At 37.3% G+C, this 20,548-nt stretch overlaps 1 protein-coding gene across 1 annotated transcript in view; it reads left to right on the top strand.

Annotated features, from left to right (window-relative positions):
- SLC22A10 (solute carrier family 22 member 10) overlaps positions 1-17,823 on the top strand; it is a 31,959-nt gene extending 14,136 nt beyond the window's left edge. The window contains exons 5-10 of the mRNA XM_024255628.2: positions 2,268-2,391; positions 2,861-2,976; positions 5,726-5,940; positions 7,539-7,647; positions 10,635-10,842; positions 17,050-17,823. Of these exons, the coding sequence (XP_024111396.1) occupies positions 2,268-2,391; positions 2,861-2,976; positions 5,726-5,940; positions 7,539-7,647; positions 10,635-10,842 (772 nt within the window). The 3' untranslated portion in view covers positions 17,050-17,823. The remainder of the gene's footprint in view (positions 1-2,267; positions 2,392-2,860; positions 2,977-5,725; positions 5,941-7,538; positions 7,648-10,634; positions 10,843-17,049) is intronic.
- Positions 17,824-20,548: the final 2,725 nt, after the last annotated feature.

Here is a 20,548-nt window from a genome sequence, read left to right as displayed (position 1 = left end):
ATAAAGGGTATTCAATTAGGAAAAGAGGAAGTCAAATTTTCCCTGTTTACAGATGACATGATTATATATCGAGAAAACCCCATCATCTCAGCCCAAAATGTCCTTAAGCTGATAAACAACTTCAACAAAGTCTCAGGATACAAAATCAATGTACAAAAATCACAGGCATTCTTATACACCAATAACAGACAAACAGCCAAATCGTGAGTGAACTCCCATTCACAATTGCTTCAAAGAGAATAAAATACCTAGGAATCCAACTTACAAAGGACGTGAAGGACCTCTTCAAGGAGAACTACAAAGCACTGCTCAATGAAATCAAAGAGGATACAAACAAATGGAAGAACATTCCATGCTCATGGGTAGGAAGAATCAATATCATGAAAATGGCCATACTGCCCAAGGTAATTTATAGATTCAATGCCATCCCCATCAAGCTACCAATGACTTTCTTCACAGAATTGGAAAAAACTACTTTAAAGTTCATATGGAACCAAAAAAGAGCCCACATCGCCAAGTCAATCCTAAGCCAAAAGAACAAAGCTGGAGGCATCAAGCTACCTGACTTAAAACTCTACTACAAGGCTACAGTAACCAAAACAGCATGGTACTGGTACCAAAACAGAGATATAGAACAATGGAACAGAACAGAGCCCTCAGAAATAACACTGCACATCTACAACTATCTGATCTTTGACAAACCTGAGAAAAACAAGCAATGGGGAAAGGATTCCCTATTTAATAAATGGTGCTGGGAAAACTGGCTAGCCAAATGTAGAAAGCTGAAACTGGATCCCTTCTTATACCTTATACAAAAATTAATTCAAGATGGATTAAAGACTTAAATGTTAGACCTAAAACAATAAAAATCATAGAAGAAAACCTAGGCATTACCATTCAGGACATAGGCATGGGCAAGGACTTCATGTCTAAAACACCAAAAGCAATGGCAACAAAAGCCAAAATTGACAAATGGGATCTAATTAAACTAAAGAGCTTCTGCACAGCAAAAGAAAATACCATCAGAGGGAACAGGCAACCTACAGAATGGGAGAAAATGTTTGCAACCTACTACTCATCTGCCAAAGGGCTAATATCCAGAATCTACAATGAACTCAAACACATTTACAAGAAAAAAACAAACAACCCCATCAAAAAGTGGGCAAAGGACATGAACAGACAGTTCTCCTAAGAAGACATTTATGCAGCCAAAAAACACATGAAAAAATGCTCACCATCACTGGCCATCAGAGAAATGCAAATCAAAACCACAATGAGATACCATCTCACACCAGTTAGAATGGCAATCATTAAAAAGTCAGGAAACAACAGGTGCCGGAGAGGATGTGGAGAAATAGGAACACTTTTACACTGTTGGTGGGACTGTAAACTAGTTCAACCATTGTGGAAGTCAGTGTGGCGATTCCTCAGGGATGTGGAACTAGAAATTCCATTTGACCCAGCCTTCCCATTACTGGGTATATACCCAAAGGATTATAAATCATGCTGCTATAAAGACACATGAACACATATGTTTATTGCGGTAGTATTCACAATAGCAAAGACTTGGAACCAACCCAAATGTCCAGGAATGATAGACTGGATTAAGAAAATGTGGCACATATGCACCATGGAATACTATGCAGCCATAAAAAATGATGAGTTCATGTCCTTTGTAGGGACATGGATGAAATTGGAAATCATCATTCTCAGTAAACTATCGCAAGAACAAAAAACCAAACAACATATCTTCTCACTCATAGGTGGGAATTGAACAATGAGAACACATGGACACAGGAAGGGGAACATCACACTCTGGAGACTGTTGTGGGGTGGGGGGAGGGGGGAGGGATAGCTTTAGGAGATATACCTAATGTTAAATGACAAGTTTATGGGTGCAGCACACCAGCATGGCACATGTATACATATGTAACTAACCTGCACATTGTGCACATGTACCCTAAAACTTAAAGTATAATAATAAAATAAAATAAATAAAAATTAAAAAAATAAAAAAAAAGAATATTTTCCTGTGATCAAACAAAGAAGTGATTTGTCTCCAAAGTCTGTGTTCCTAAACCATGAAGGTGTACTGCAGGATCATGGTCACATTTTTCTAGTATTTGTATAATAAAATAGGACTTTCTGTTTTCAATACAACTAAGTGGTGGATAATAAATAGAAGACAAAAGGCACTCATAGCCAATAATCATATGAGTAGTAAGAAAGACAGAGATGACTGCGCTTGTGTGTTTTTCTTTTATCAGGTGGCTGGTGGAATCGGCTCGTTGGTTGATAATCACCAAGAAACTAGATGAGGGCTTAAAGGCACTTAGAAAAGTTGCACACACAAATGGAATAAAGAATGCTGAAGAAACCCTGAACATAGAGGTGAGTAGGAAAGTGAAGGTGGTACTGGGTTGAAGGGAAGACATAAGCTGACATCTGCCTTTTCCTTATTGAGACAGACTAACTGCTTCTAAGAAGGGCAGCTAGCTGAGAACACAAGCTTGGTTCTCATTTTTTCAAGGCCATCTCATATAAAATAAGCTTTGGGAATTATGTAACTATCTGTTCCTTTAGTTCACTTCCTGATCTGAATCTACAACCTATGCATCCTTGTGGATACACTATACCCCTTTGGGGCCTTATTTTCAAATGTCTTTATTGCTGCATAATTTCCTGGAGGCTCCTTTAATGTTCTCCTTCATTTTTCTTCACATCACTTTCACTCCTGTAATTGCGTATCATATATCACACTTGAGAGAAAGGGAACACATTTCTCTTGTCCTACTGAGTGCCAGTTCTCACCACAATGCCTTGGATGATGTTGATAAATGATATATGTTTATTATTGAAGGTTGTGAGATCCACCATGCAGGAGGAGCTGGATGCAGCACAGACCAAAACTACTGTGTGTGACTTGTTCCGCAACCCCAGTATGCGTAAAAGGATCTGTATTCTGGTATTTTTGAGGTAGGCTTTGTATAGTATATGAGGGGCATTAAAAGTGTGGTGACATGAATCGCTTTCTTATTTCAAAGGTTACAACAGTAGTGTATGTGTGTGTGTGTGTGTAGGACTGATTTGTAGATAAAAGATGAAGAAAATACACAGATAACTGCTACATTTGAAGAGAGGCAGAGGGTTATGTAGACTCACATGGACTGGTTACACAATAAGGAGTCAGCCCTATCATCCTACCAGTCTCATCATTGGTGATTGATACTGAGGTAAATTGTGTTGTTTAATTTTCTTTATTTTTTTCAATTCTACTTGAAACAAATCTTACTAATGTGCACAGATTATGAATGTATAGAACTCCATGAATATTTTGGTACATAAAAAAATGTAATCAAGCCAGGCATGATGGCTCATGCCTGTAATCCCAACAATTTAGGAGGCTGAGGCATGTGGATCACCTGAGGTCAGCAGTTCGAGACCAGCCTGGCCAACATGGTGAAACCCCGTCTCTACTAAAAATAGAAAAATTAGTCAGGAGTGGTGGTGCGCAGCTGTAGTCTCAGCTACTCAGGAGGTTAAGGCATAAGAATTGCTTGAACCTGGGAGGTGAAGTTTGCAGTGAGCCAAGATTGTGCCACTGTACTCCAGCCTGGGTGAAAGAGTGAGATTCTGTCTCAAAAGAAAAAAAAAGAAAGAAAGAAAAAAGATAATGTAATCAACACCCACATCAAGATGTAGAAAAACCTTGGAAGGCCTCCTTGTGTGTCATCTACAGCAATAAAAACTGCCCCTGCCAAAAATAACTTAAGAACAGTTCTGGCCTCCATCACCATGAAGGATTATTGCCTGATTTCTACCTTCACAAAATGTAAAAGATAACATGGCTCTGTTTGTCACAGGCTCCTTTTCCTCAACTTTATTCCTTCAAGATTTATCAGTGCTGTTGCTTGTAACAGTAGGTTGTTCCCCTTCCCAGTGTTTCAGTATTCCAATAGATGAATACAGAACAATTTCTTTACCTACTTCATTGTTGGTGGACTTTTACTTATTTCCAATTTGGGGTGTTCACACAAGGACTTCTGTAGGCAATCTTGTACGTTGTCTACATGTAAGTACTTACTTTGGTAGTGTCAGTAGGAAAAATTTTAAATATAATTCTAAATTTTTGAAAACTTATAAAAAGTGTTACAGGAGAGTGTATGTCCACTTCCAAGCTGAAGACAGTACTATTAAATTATACAGTTTACCTCTTTCTAGGCATATCCTATAGGTGGCTACTTCATTTAATTGCATTGTGCTTTATCACTTTTCCCCTATCCACTACATTACAGACTCTGGCTTCTGAATCCTAGACAGTCAGAGTGGGTCAAAAAAGTAGAGATAGTGGTCAGAGAAGGACTTACTTGCTTGGAATTGCTATGATCTATGGTGGTTTCTTCTGCCATAATGTCTAAAGCTAGCTCTTTCTGGGTGTGATAGATCATTAATGTGGACTGGTTCTCCGTAGATGCTTTCTGGGTACATTGAAGATCCTCAGTAGGAACCTCTGATTTTATTTCCTATGGTGAAGTTGGTGTAGATTTGTTTGCCTGCACTCTGACACTTTTTCTTAGCTCTGGGAAATGAGATATTAACCTCTTTAGTGAGAAATATCCTCCTCAGGCATCCTCTGCATTGAATTGTACCAGATTTTTGTGTTTGTTTGTTTGTTTCTTCTCTTTTCTTTGTGATCAGTGTCAAGTTGCTATCATTTAAAATAATGTGTTATAACTATATAATGTTTTTTATAAGCCTTGTGGTAACTGCAAAGCAAAAACCTAAAATAGATATGCTAAAATTAAAAAGCAAAGAATCAAAAGATACTACTAGAGAAAACCACAAATAAAAACTGTAAAAGTGAAACCAAAGGGGGACAAAAATCTACAAAACAAGTAGAAAACAAGTAACAAAATGGCAGTGTTCAGCCCTTACCTATCAATAATTACCTTAAATGTTAATGGATTAAATTCTGCAATTAAAGACATGGAGTGGTTGAATGGTTATTTTTTGACTTAAAATGGCTCCTGGTCAGCTCTTACTTGGAAACAGCCCACACAGATGGTCTATGAGAGAAACACGTGTATCCCTGCCTCTGTGTCCATACAGTGTGCTTATTCACTCATCACATTCTCTGTCTCTGCTCTGACCCCTCAGGAGATAGCCACTGTTTCTCACCTTAAATTTCTTAGAATTGTGTCAGGCACCAGAAAGCTGTGCTCCCAGACAGTGCTGCCAGGCACGTAGTCTTTTTGGAGCCTTACTCTCTAGCAAAGGGAAAGTTCTTCATATTAGTAGCATTGGGGAGAAGAGAGAGAGCACTTACAGATTACTGACAGCTCTCAGAAAAGGAATTATTTCCCTAATTTTCAAGCTTTAATTCTTCTGTGTTCAATGCTTATATACCATTGAGTTTGATGACTGATTCAGGTTAAGTTTCCCTGTCATTATCAACTATCTGCTTGGGAACTTGGACAAAAGAATGACTGAGAGGAGTCCTGTTCTTATGTAATGTCATGCAATTATTCATGATATTCATGATAGCTCTAAGATCACCATCTTTAAAACAAAGTACTCTACAAATCGTACTTATTCCTTAACACTGACCTTTATTCCTTTATTCCTTAACACTGACCAATGACTGCCTGGACCTATATGATAATTGACTGGAGGACATAGGCTCTAAAGCTTATGACATGTGTCTTTTCTATTTTGTTCACCACAGATTTGCAAACACAATACCTTTTTATGGTACCATGGTCAATCTTCAGCATGTGGGGAGCAATATTTTCCTGTTGCAGGTACTTTATGGAGCTGTCGCTCTCATAGTTCGATGTCTTGCTCTTTTGACACTAAATCATATGGGCCGTCGAATAAGCCAGATATTGTTCATGTTCCTGGTGGGCCTTTCCATTTTGGCCAACACGTTTGTGCCCAAAGGTGAGGGAAGACTGGACTTTGGGGGAAAGAAAATGTCTTCTCTTTGTTCTTCAGGAATTTTATTGGTCACACTTGCCTAAAACCAGGAATAAAGAGGGGTACCATTTAAAGGCTACATATTCCCTCAAAGCAATATGAGCATGTAACACAAATTTGTCTAATAATTGAGAAAAGAGCCACAAATTTGGCTAATAATTGAGAAAAGAGCCAGGGGCAGCTCAGATGTGTATTTATCTTCATCAACTCTGGAAGAAGCTGGATAGTGGTGACATTCATTCCTGACAGTTTCTCTAGGAGATCAATTGATCATGAGCCCTTTGGTTAATCACACTTTTGATAACAAGCATGGCATGTCTAGGCCTTGCAATTATATCCCATTTGAGGACACAATATGATTGCTTCCTTTGTGTGGGCTCTGTCTAGGTTCTTCCTCATTACTGTGTCTTCAGTGACCAGTCTACTCACTGATATCCATGTAGCCACACTTGGGTGTGATGTTAAGTCACCATGACTGCAGCCCTTGATTAGGGGAAACCTTTTTGACTTTAATGAAATAGAAATCCTTTGCTTACAAGCAGAGAAAGAATATATGGTAGGGACAATAAACTAGGCAGATTAAAAGCCTATTTCATTCCCTGTTAGGTTATTTTATAAGTTAATACAATGATTGTATGTAATGATTAGGGCACCTTAGTAGGCACTATGCCTTCCCTGCTTCCCAATACAAGAATGTATTTTACCGCATAATAGATTGGGGAACTTGATTCCTCTTCCTGAATATTATCAATAATGTATATTTCCTGACTTACATTGAGCACTTTCTAATCTTATAAATCTATAATTACCTTTCTTTCTATATTGGGCAGAAAACATTCTCTGAAACTTTCTTTTAATGCTTTCCAAATTCTGAATTTATTTTTCCTGAAGCAGAAGTTCCATTTCTTGGTTCCTTATGCCTATTATCATTCTGGATCTAGCCTCTCTACCCTGCCCACAAACAAAGGAGTTTCTTCATTAGTCTCCTGTGCAATACCAACTCCAGGACAATACTGTATCTGTACTAGATTGACTGAGTTACCCCGATTTACCTGGGACTTTCTTGGTTTTATCAATAAAAATTTCACATCACTAAAACCCCTTCATCCCTGGGAAATCTAGAATGGCTTGTCCCTTTAAATTCTGCACTTTAATTGTAAAGTTCTCAAGTATAGTGCTGAGTCTCAGACTCCTCAATAATTGTCCACATGATGGTTCTACCTTCTATAGAATGGGCATAGCGAATACTGGACAGAATAATTAAGAAAACATTTCTGCTAGACTCATCGTTACTCCTCCCTCTCTGAAAAATCTTAGATATACAGAGAGATTTCCTGCACTAATGCAGATAATATTATGCACTTTTTTCCACATACATTGATAATTCTAAGCTGATAATTTCTCAGCTTATCAACCTCTGGGTGTTCTCTGGCACTGCTCAGTCTTCTACTGTATCTTTCAAACATGCAAATACTCGATAGGCTGTTTTTAAATTAAGTTTGGTGGATGTTGCTTTCTTCAGCCCAGATATGAGAGTCTCACTGGTCTCTTCCTTTTGCCAGAATTGCAGATCCTGCGTGTGGCTTTGGCATGTCTGGGAATCGGCTGTTCTTCTGCTACTTTTTCCAGTGTTGCTGTTCACTTCATTGAACTCATCCCCACTGTTCTCAGGTATAAGAGATATGGATGCTCCACCTGAGCCCAAAATAAGAATTTCCCACTAAACAATACTTACTGAGGGAATAAACCTGAGACCTCTTTATTATTATAAAAGCAATCATTTATAATACTGACAATACATTAACAAAAATTATGGCCAAAGTTTATTGCAAGCTGACTTTACACCATCTACTGTGTTAGGCAGTATTTTAATGCATCATCTCACTAATCTTTTGGACCACTCATCAGTGTAGGTGTAATGTGTAACTGTCTGTTTAAAATGATGAAAAGGAGTCTTAAATCACACGGAACCTGATTAAAAACAGCTAGAAAATCCGGGCAGAGACACAACCAAAAAAGAGAATTTTAGACCAATATCCTTGATGAACATTGATGCAAAAATCCTCAATAAAATACTGGCAAACTGAATCCAGCAGCACATCAAAAAGCTTATCCACCATGATCAAGTGGGCTTCATCCCTGGGATGCAAAGCTGGTTCAATATATGCAAATCAATAAATGTAATCCAGCATATAAACAGAACCAAAGACAAAAACCACATGATTATCTCAATAGACACAGAAAAGGCCTTTGACAAAATTCAACAACCCTTTATGTTAAAAACTCTCAATAAATTAGGTATTGATGGGACATATCTCAAAATAATAAGAGCTATCTAGGACAAACCCACAGCTGATATCATACTGAATGGGCAAAAACTGGAAGCATTCCCTTTGAAAACTGGCACAAGACAGGGATGCCCTCTCTCATCACTCCTATTCAACATAGTGTTGGAAGTTCTGGCCAGGGCAATCAGGCAGGGGAAGGAAATAAAGGGTATTCAATTAGGAACAGAGGAAGCCAAATTGTCCCTGTTTGCAGATGACATGATTGTATACCTAGAAAACCCCATCATCTCAGCCCAAAATCTCCTTAAGCTGATAAGCAACTTCAGCAAAGTCTCAGGATACAAAATCAATGTACAAAAACCACAAGCATTCTTATAGACCAATAACTGACAAACAGAGAGCCAAATCACGAGTGAACTCCCATTCACAATTGCTTCAAAGAGAATAAAATACTTAGGAATCCAACTTACAAGGGATGTGAAGGACCTCTTCAAGGAGAACTATAAACCACTGCTCAATGAAATCAAAGAGGATACAAACAAATGGAAGAACATCCCATGCTCATGGGTAGGAAGAATCAATACCATGAAAATGGCCATACTGCCCAAGGTAATTTATAGATTCAATGCCATCCCCATCAAGCTACCAATGACTTTCTTCACAGAATTGGAAAAAACTACTTTGAAGTTCATATGGAACCAAAAAAGAGCCTGCATCACCAAGTCAATCCTAAGCCAAAAGAACAAAGCTGGAGGCATCATGTTACCTGACTTCAAACTATACTACAAGGCTACAGTAATCAAAACAGCATGATACTGGTACCAAAACAGAGATATAGATCAATGGAACAGAACAGAGCCCTCAGAAAGGATGCCACATATCTACAACTATCTGATCTTTGACAAACCTGACAAAAACAAGCAATGGGGAAAGGATTCCCTATTTAATAAATGGTGCTGGGAAAACTGGCTAGCCATATGTAGGAAGCTGAAACTGGATCCCTTCCTTACACCTTATACAAAAATTAATTCAAGATGGATTAAAGACTTAAACATTAGACCTAAAACCATAAAAACCCTAGAAGAAAACCTAGGCATTACCATTCAGGACATAGGCATGGGCAAGGACTTCATGTCTAAAACACCAAAAGCAATGGCAACAAAAGCCAAAATTGACAAATGGGATCTAATTAAACTAAAGAGCTTCTGCACAGCAAAAGAAACTACCATCAGAGTGAACAGGCAACCTACAGAATGGGAGAAAATTTTTGCAATCTACTCATCTGACAAAGGGCTAATATCCGGAATCTACAACGAACACAAACAAATTTACAAGAAAAAAACAAACAACCCCATCAACAAGTGGGCAAAGGACATGAACAGACACTTCTCCAAAGAAGACATTTATGCAGCCAAAAGACACATGAAAAAACGCTCATCATCACTGACCATCAGAGAAATGCAAATCAAAACCACAATGAGATACCATCTCACACCAGTTAGAATGGCAATCATTAAAAAGTCAGGAAACAACAGGTGCTGGAGAGGATGTGGAGAAATAGGAACACTTTTACACTGTTGGTGGGACTCTAAACTAGTTCAACCATTGTGGAAGTCAGTGTGGCGATTCCTCAGGGATCTAGAACTAGAAATACCATTTGACCCAGCCATCCCATTACTGGGTATATACCCAAAGGATTATAAATCATGCTGCTCTAAAGACACATGCACACGTATGTTTATTGCAGCACTGTTCACAGTAGCAAAGACTTGGAACCAACCCAAATGTCCAACAATGATAGACTGGATTAAGAAAATGTGGCACATATACACCATGGAATACTATGCAGCCATAAAAAATGATGAGTTCATGTCCTTTGTAGGGACATGGATGAAATTGGAAATCATCATTCTCAGTAAACTATTGCAAGGACAAAAAAACCAGACACCGCATGTTCTCACTCATAGGTGGGAATTGAACAATGAGAACACATGGACACAGGAAGGGGAACATCACACTCTGGGGACTGTTGTGGGGTGGGGAACGGGGGAGGGGTAACATTAGGAGATATACCTAATGCTAAATGGCGAGTTAATGGGTGCAGCACACCAGCATGGCACATGTATACATATGTAACTAACCTGCACATTGTGCACATGTACCCTAAAACTTAAAGTATAATAATAATAAAAAAAAGGAAAGAAAGAAAAAAAAACAGCTAGAAAATCATACAGAAAATCTCAAAAGCAACTGTTTGCCCATGTACCTAATGATTGTGTTTTATTGTCTTCTGTCAAATCAAAATAATATGTCACAAATTACATGTGTAGATTTTTTTTCTGATTATCATGTATTGTTATTTATCTGTAGGGCAAGAGCTTCAGGAATAGATTTAATGGCTAGTAGGATTGGAGCAGCACTGGCTCCCCTCTTGATGACCTTAACAGTATTTTATACCACTTTGCCATGGATCATTTATGGAACCTTCCCCATCATTGGTGGCCTTGTTGTCTTCCTCCTACCAGAAACCAAGAATCTGCCTTTGCCTGACACCATCAAGGATGTGGAAAATCAGTGAGTGAATCTTCTAGCTATGTCCTGAGAGAAGCAGTGTACTCTATATCCGCGATAAGAAATGAAAAACTCCACGTGTATCCTTGAGATTATTGTGAAAGCTTAGCCTTTCCTGAGCTACTTCCACTTGGGCCATTGCCTTTCATTAGCAGCAGGGCCAGCTCTATCCATTCTGAGTTCCAACTCTAGAGTACAGAGACATCCTCATTGGTACTTTTAGTGATAAAGAGATAAAAATGCGCTAGGTTGTGATGGCACATACTACCTTTCCTCATGAAAGACACACACTCATGATGGTATTTAATGATTCTTGGATTCATAGAGCTTGGGATATGGTGGGGAAGGAAATAAAATAGTGAAGGAAGAATGTTCAGAGATACCACAAAGAGTTAAAGATCCTCCTTGAAAAGATAATAAAGGAGATAACTCTTGTTTAGTTGCCTGTGAAATTCAGTCAATCTTGCTGCCATGAGTAATAGAAGGTTTGAGGATAGAGAAAATAAGAAACTAGGAAAAAGTATTTTTATTTTTTAATTTTAATTTTTATGTTTCATTTTATTTGTATATTTAAAGATGGGGTCTCCTCTGTCATCCAGTCTGGAGTGCAGTGGTGCAATCACAGCTTACTGAAGCCTCGAGTTCCTGGGCTCAGGTGATTCTTCCACCTCTGCCTCTTGAGTAGCTGGTGCACGCCTCTACACATGGCTAAATTTTTGTGTTTTTAGTAGAGATTGTAGAGATTGGGTTTCACCATGATGCCCAGGCTGATCTCGAACTCCTGTGCTCAAGCAATCCCCCTGCCTTGGCCTTTTATTTTGTTTTTAATTGACTCAAAATAATTGCACATATTTATGGGGAACAGTGTGATATTTTGATACATAGAAATCATGGTAATTAGCATATCCATAATCTTTAACACATCATTTTTTGTGGTGAGAACATTCAAATCCTTTCTTATAGCTCTTTTGAAATATATAATACATTATTGCTAATTATGGTCACCCTACTGTGCCATAGAACACTAGAATTTTTTTTTTTTTTTTTAGACAGGGTCTCACTCTGTTTCCCAGGCTGGAGTGCAGTGGCACAATCTCGGCTCACTGCAACCTCCGCCTCCCGGATTATAGCGATTCTTCTGCCTCAGCCTCCAGAGTAGCCCACCACCACGCCTGGCTAATTTTTTGTATTTTTAGTAGAGACAGGGTTTCACCCTGTTAGCCAGGATGGTCTCGATCTCCTGACCTTGTGATCCACCTGCCTCGGCCTCCCAAAGTGCTGGGATTACAGGCGTGAGGACCGCGCCCGGCCTATAACTTCTTTCTCCTAACAAACTGTAGCTTTTTACCTGTTGATGAACCTGTTCCTATCTCCCCCTACCTTCTTCCTTCCCTAGCCTCTGACAACCACTATTCTACTATCAACTTCTATGAAATCAACTTTTGAAAGATTCTACATATGAGAGAGATCATGTAGCATTTGTCATGCGCTTCTCTTATTTCACTTAACATGGTTAATCCATGTTGTCATTAACATGTCATAATCCATGTTAAATGGACAGGATTTCATTCTTTTTTATGGCCAAATTGTATTCCATTGAGTATATTCCACTGAGTGTGTGTATATATATATATATATGTATACATATATATACATATATATATATGTACGTATATATATATATATATATACATCTTTTCAAAATCTACTTATCTGTTGATGGACACTTAGGTTAATTCTATATCTTGCTTATGGGGAATAGTGCTGTAAAACATGGGAATGCAAATATTTCTTTGACATACCAATTTCATTTTCTTTGGATATATACTCAATAGTGGGATTGCTGGATATTATGGTGGTTAACTTTTCATTTGTTGAGGAACCTTCATACTGTTTTCCATAATGGCTGTACTAATTTGCATTTCTACCAATCATGTATAAATTCTTTCTACATCTTTACTATCATTTGTTATTTTATGACTTTTTGGTAATAGCCATTCTAATTGGAGTGAGATGACGTCTCATTGTGGCTTTAATTTGTATTTTATCAATGATTGGCAATGTTGAGTATTTTTTCATATAACTGTTGGGCATTCATGTGTCTTCTTTTATGAAATGTCTATTCAGATCTTTTGCCCACTTTCAAATCACACTTTGTTTTTTACTCTTGAGCTCCTTTTGTGTTTTAGTTATGAGTCCCTTGTTAGATGCATAGGTTGTGAATATTTTATTTCACTTTGCAGGCTGTCTCTTCACTTCATTGATTGTTTTCTTTGCTGCATAAAGGCTCTTTAGTTTGATATAATTCCATTTGTATATTTTTGCTATTTTAGAATTCCTTCTTTAAATGTTTAGTAGAATTCATCTATGGAGGCATCAAGTCCTGGGCTTTTCTTTATTGGGAGACTTTTAGTATTGATTCAATTTCCTTATTTTTTTATTGGCCTGTTGAGGTTTTCTAATTCTCTATGATTCAGTCTTAGTAGGTTTGTATGTGTCTAGGAATTTTTCTGTTTTTTTCTCTGTTTTCTAATTTTTTGGTTTGTATTTGTTCATAACAGTCTCTAAGGATTCTTTTTATGATATCAATGGTGATGTCTCCTCTGTCATCGCTAATTTTATTTATTTGAGTCATCTCTCTTTTTTCTTAGTCTGGCTAAGTCTTGTTGATGTTGTTTGTCTTTTCAAAAAGCAAACTAGTTTTCCTAATGTTTTGTATTTTTGTCTTTTTTATTTATTTCTGCTCTGATATTTGTTATTTCCTTCTACTAATTTTGGTTTTAGTTTGTTTTTGTTCTTCTAGTTCCTTTAGGTTTAATATCAGGTTGTTTATTTGAGATCTTTAAATTTTTTTATGTACATATTTAATGCTATAAACGTCCCTCTTAGAATGGCTTTTGCTGTATCCCATAGGTTTTGGTATGTTGTGTTTCCATTTTCCTTTTTCTCAGGAAATTTTTAAATTTTGTTTTTATTTCTTCATTGACCCAATGATTGTTTAGGAGCATGTTGTTTAATTTCCATGTATTTGTAAGGTTTCCAAAGTTCTTTGTGTTACTAATTTCTAGTTCTATTGCATTGTGGTCAGAAAAGATATTTGAAATTATTTTGATTTTAAAAAAATTTGTTGAGATTTGTTTTGTGGCCTAACATACGATTTAACCTGAAAAATGTTCTGTGTGCTTCTGAGAAGAATTTGCCTTGTGTAGCTGTTGGATGAAATGTTCTGTAAATGTTGGATCTAGGATGTGATTTAATTTTAATGTTTGTTTGTTGATTTTCTATCTGGATGATCTGTCCATTGCTGAAAGTCTCCTATTATTATTTTATGCAGACTATCACTCCATTTAGGTCTATTAATATTTGCTCCATATATTTAGGTGCTCTGATGTTGGGGCATATATATTTGTAATTGTTTTATCCTATTGCTGTATCCCTTAAGTATTATATATGGTCTTATCTCTTTTTGCAATTTCTGGCAAAAAAAAAAAAACTGCAAAAAGAAACAAGACCATAATGTTTATTTTATCTGATATAAGCATAGCTACTCCTGGTCTTTTTTAGTTTCCATTTGCATGAAATACTTTTTCCTTTTGTTCAATTTAAGTCTATGTGTGTCCTTATAATTGAAATGAGTCTCTTATAGGCAGCATATAGTTAAGTAAAAAAAAAAAAAATCAATTCAATCACTCTACATCTTTAATTGCAGAATTTAGTCCATTTACATTCAAGGTAATTATTAATAGGTAAGGGCTTAACATTGCCATTTTGTTACCAATTTTCTACTTGTTTCATACATTTTTTTCCCTTGCTTTCACTTTTACAGTTTTTATTTGTGGTTTTCTCTAGTAGTATCTTTTGATTCTTTGTGTTTTAATTTTAGCATATCTATTATAGGTTTTTGCTTTGCAGTTACCACAAGGCTTATACAAAATTTTATACTTACAACAAGTTATTTTAAATGATAGCAACTTGACACTGATCACAAAGAAAAGAAAAGAAACAAAATAATCTGGTACAATTCAACTCTCCTTCCACCTTTTGATTTTTGTCATGATTTACACTTTTATTTTGCCCACCTCTTAACAAATTATTGTAGTTATTATTTTTTATAGATTTTTTTAGTTTTCATACTAAAGATATAAGTGGCTTGCATGCCACAATTACAGTACTAGAGTAACAATCACATTAATGTCCTTTTCTTTAAGTTCAAAAAACTCCATTTAGCATTTCTTGTAGGACAGTTATGACAGTGATGTATTCCCTCAGCTTTTTTTTTTTTTTTTTTTTTTTTTGCCTGGGAAAGTCTTTATCTCAACTCATTTCTGAAATATAGCTTTTCTGGGTAGAGTATTCTTGGATAGCAGTCTTTTTTTTTTTCCTTCAGCATTCTGCATATATCATCTCAATCCTTTCTGGCCTGCAAAATTTCAGCTACAAGTCTGCTTCCAGGCATATTGGATATCCCTTATATATTATTTGCTTCTTTTTTTCTTGGTGCTTTCAGGATTCTCTATTTGTCTGCTCTTTGAGAGTTTATTATAATTTGCCTTGGGATATTCTTGTTTGGGTTTAATCTGATTGGTGACAAGAAATAATGTTTAAATAATAAAAATAACATATTCACTACTTATGTCTTCCATAACAAAGTACTACAAACTTAGGGGCTTAAAAAAAAGAAATTTATTGTCTCACAGTTCTGGAAGCTAGAAGTCTGAGATCAATTTATTAAAAAGGACTTGACCTCACTGAAGTCCGTAGGGAAGAATCTATTCCAGATGTCTCTTCTCACTTCTGGTAGATCCTTGGGTATAGTTTCCCAACTCTAATCTTCACATGGCATTTTCCCCATGTGTGTGTCTCTACATTCAAATTCCCCTCAACTTTTTTTTTTTTTTTTAGATGGAGTCTTGCTCTGTCACCCAGGCTGGAGTGCCATGGTGCGATCTCAGCTCACTGCAACTTCTGCCTCTTGGATTCAAACTATTCTCCCATCTCAGCCTCCAAAGTAGCTGGGATTACAGGCACCCACCATCATGTCAGGCTAATTTTTGTATTTTTGTACAGACAGGGTTTCACCATGTTAATCAGGCTGGTCTTGAACTCCTGATCCGCCCACCTCGGCCTCCCAAAGTGCTGAGATGACAGGCATGAGCCACCACATCTGGCATCAAATTCCTCCTTTTTTATAAGGGCACCAGTCACATGGAGTGAGGGGTCCCACTCTACTCCAATATGACCTTGCCTTAACTAGTTACATGTGTAACAACACTGTTTCTGAATAATGTCACATTCTGAGGTATTTAGAGTTAAGACTTCAACATATAAATTTTTTTTTGGTGGGGGGACACTATGTAACCCATAATTAATGATGAGATTTCTTAAATTTTTTAATTCACCCCTTAACTTTTAAAGATGCCATTTGCCACAGGTCTAATAAGACCAAGTGAGAGTAGCAATTTTCAAAACTCCCTTTTTGGATCTGCACATGCAACAGGACCTTTTACAGAGTGAGTGTGATTCACTAGAAATAGTGACTTATAAATAGCTGATGGTGTAATCCCATTTTTGGGTATATACTCAAAGGAATATAATTCATTCTACTATAAACACACATGCACATGTGTGTCTATTGCAGCACTATTCACAATAGCAAAGACATAGAACCAACCTAAGTGTCCATCAACAGTAGACTGGATAAAGAAAATGTGGTACATATATACCATGGAATACCATGCAGCCATAAAAAAAATCATGTCCTTTGCAGCAACATGGGTGGAGCTGGAAAACATTATTCTAGGCAAAATAATGCAGGAACAGAAAATGAAATACCATATGTTCTCACTTATAAGTGGGAGCTAAACTACAAAAACACATGGACACAAAGAACTACAGACACTGGGGCCTACTTGAGGATGGTGATTGGGAGGAGGGAAAGGATTAAAAAAAACCCTATGGAGTACTATTCTTATTACCTGGGTAACTAAATAATCTGTACACAAAACCCCTGTGACACACTGTTTGCTATATAACAATCCTGCACATATACCCTTAAACCTAAAATAAAAGTTAAAAAATAAATAAATAAAAGCTGATGGTCAGAGGTTCAGCTTGCAGTGGTGCATAGAGGACATACAAAGTAATTTTGATTTTTTCTGAATGTTTGTTTTTGTTTGTTCTTTTTCAATTTATTGTTTCTGTTTTGTTTTTCCAGAAAAAAAATCTCAAGAAAAAGGCATAAAAATGATTGCTATACAAAAGTGACCAAATTTTAAGAAGCCTTCATGAGCTGATTGGTGAGGAAATTCAGAAAAGAAAATGGGAAAAGAACACACCAGAAGGTTTTTTTTCCCCTACAACCAGCAAGAATATATACTAGATACATGAATCTCAATTATAATTATGGCATTAATTTGCATTTTATTTCAAAATCAACTTGTGGGGACATGTAATCTCTCGAGCAATCTGATATTTTTGGGAAGTCCTTTAAAAAGTTACAAATTTATCAATAAACTACTAGTAGATAAGATGATTCAGAAACAGAAGAAAATCACAGAATTAGGATGTGGCTGGCTGGTGTATGAAGCACCATGTGATGAATTCATAAAGCTGCAAAAGTCAGAACAATACTGTACATGCAACCAGAAATCAAAATAAATCCAGAAATAGAGACCTGTATAAATATGCTTAATACATGGTACTTTTGACACAATAAGTCATTGGAAAATAGAAAGATTAGATACTAAATAGCATTGACTATCTCTTTGTAAATACAGTCACTAAATGATGATAGTTACTTTTCAATGGTGGAATTTTAATTACTTTTTCTTTGTAATTTTCTCTCTGTATATTTTAAACAAACAGCAGGTATAGTTTACAATATTATAAAGATATTGTTCAAATTGAAGGGCAAAGGCCAGGTTCAGCAATTTTCAAACTGTGTGTGCATTTAATAAAATAACTATAAATTTAAAAACTATATTTCAAATGATGTGACTAATAAATGAAAGTATATATAGTAGTAAAGTAATTTCAGGCAAATCTACATAACCAAAATATAAAATTTCATTTTAAACAGCAAAGATTTTAAGTGCTAATGATTCTCAGAGTGGGTGAAGATACACTGAATGTTGGGGTGATGAGACCCAACACCAGGTCATGGGGGCAATGAAGTCTGGTGGAGTCAAAGGAATGAGAAAAAGACAATTTGAGAGAGAAAGTGGGACCAGGGGGCCATCAAAAGTGTGGAGGCTGCAAAGGCCCCAAGCTCTCGGAGCCCAAGCTATTTATTGGTGCTCAAACAAACAACAGGTGGTGAGGTATTGGGGGAAATTCAGTCAGATATCGGGCAAAATTCACCCCCGATATTTCATGTAGGTTCTTTTCTATTTTCCCTAAGCATCAACTGGATTGAGAAATAAAGGGACAGAGTACGAAAGAGAGAAATTTTAAAGCTGGGCATCTGGGGGAGACATCACATGTCGGTAGGTTCCATGATACCCCCTGAGCCGTAAAACCAGCAAGTTTTTATTAGGGATTTTCAAAAAGGGAGGGAGTGTATGAATAGGGTGTGGGACACAGAGATCACGTACTTCACAAGGTAATAGACTATCACAAGGCAAATGGAGGCAGGGCAAGATCACAGGACAGTGGTGAAATCAAAATTGCTAATGAAGTTTTGGGCACCATTGTCATTGATAACATCTTATCAGGAGACAGGGTTTGAGAGCAACTGGTATGACCAAAATTTATTAGGTGGGAATTTCCTTGTCCTAATAAGCCTGGGAGTGCTATGGGAGGCTGGGGCTTATTTCATCCCTACAGTCTCAACCATAGAAGATGGCCACACCCAAGGGGGCCATTTTAGAGGCCCACCCTCAGGGGCACATTCTCTTCCTCAGGGATGTTCCTTGCTGAGAAAAAGAATTCAGGGATATTTCTCCCATTTGCTTTTGAAAGAAGAGAAATATGGCTCTGTTCTGCCTGGCTCACCAGTGGCCAAAGTTTAAGGTTATCTCTCTTGCTCCCTGAATATTGCAGTTATACTGTTCTTTTTTCAAGGTGCCCAGATTTCATATTGTTCAAACACACATACTCTACAACTTGTGCAGTTAATGCAATCATCATAGGGTCCTGAGGCAACATACATCCTCCTCAGCTTATGAGATGAACTCTAAAGTTCATATGGAACCAAAAAAGAGCCCACATTGCAAGTCAATCCTAAGCCAAAAGAACAAAGCTGGAGGCATCACACTACCTGACTTCAAACTATACTACAAGGCTACAGTCACCAAAACAGCATGGTACTTGTACCAAAACAGAGATATAGATCAATGGAACAGAACAGAGCCCTCAGAAATAATGCCACATATCTACAACTCTCTGATCTTTGACAAACCTGACAAAAACAAGAAATGGGGAAAAGATCCCCTATTTAATAAATGGTGCTGGGAAAACTGGCTAGCCATACATAGAAAGCTGAAACTGGATCCCTTCCTTACACCTTATACAAAAATTAATTCAAGATGTATTAAAGACTTAAACATTAGATCTAAAACCATAAAAACCCTAGAAGAAAACCTAGGCATTACCATTCAGGACATAGGCATGGGCAAGGACTTCATGTCTAAAACACCAAAAGCAATGGCAACAAAAGCCAAAATTGACAAATGGGATCTCATTAAACTAAAGAGCTTCTGCACAGCAAAAGAAACTACCATTAGAGTGAACAGGCAACCTACAGAATGGGAGAAAATGTTTGCAACCTACTCATCTGACAAAGGGCTAATATCCAGAATCTACAATGAACTCTAACAAATTTACAAGAAAAAACAAACAACCCCATCAAAAAGTGGGCAAAGGATATGAACAGACACTTCTCCAAAGAAGACATTTATGCAGCCAAAATACAATGAAAAAATGCTCATCATCACTGGCCATCAGAGCAATGCAAATCAAAATCACAATGAGATACCATCTCACTCCAGTTAGAATGGCAATCATTAAAAAGTCAGAAAACAATAGGTGCTGGAGAGGATGTGGAGAAATAGGAACACTTTTACACTGTTGGTGGGAGTGTAAACTAGTTCAACCCTTGTGGAAGTCAGTGTGGCAATTCCTCAGGGATCTAGAACTAGAAATACCATTTGACCCAGCCATCCCATTACTGGGTATATACCCAAAGAATTGTAAATCATGCTGCTATAAAGACACATGCACACATATGTTTATTGCGGCACTATTCACAGTAGCAAAGACTTGGAACCAACCTAAATGTCTGATAATGATAGACTGGATTAAGAAAATGTAAAGATGGCCAAATAGGAACAGCTCCAGTCTACAGCTCCCAGCTTGACTGACGTAGAAGATGGGTGATTTCTGCATTTCCATCTGAGGTATCGTGTTCATCTCACTAGGGAGTGCCAGACAGTGGACGCAGGACAGTGGGTGCAGCGCACCATGTGTGATGCATGAGCCGAAGCAGGGCGAGGCATTGCCTCACTCGGGAAGCACAAGGGAACAGGGAGTTCCCTTTCCTAGTCAAAGAAAGGGGTGCCAAATGGCACCTGGAAAATTGGGTCACTCCAAACCTAATACTGTGCTTTTCTGATGGGCTTAAAAAACAGCACACGAAGAGATTATATCCCACACCTGGCTCAGAGGGTCCCATGCCCATGGAGTCTCACTGATTGCTAGCACAGCAGTCTGAGATC

The sequence above is a fragment of the Pongo abelii genome, chromosome 9 (assembly GCF_028885655.2).
Source record: "Pongo abelii isolate AG06213 chromosome 9, NHGRI_mPonAbe1-v2.0_pri, whole genome shotgun sequence".
In the NCBI taxonomy this organism is placed as follows: domain Eukaryota; kingdom Metazoa; phylum Chordata; class Mammalia; order Primates; family Hominidae; genus Pongo; species Pongo abelii.
This window is presented reverse-complemented; position numbering and strand designations above follow the sequence as displayed.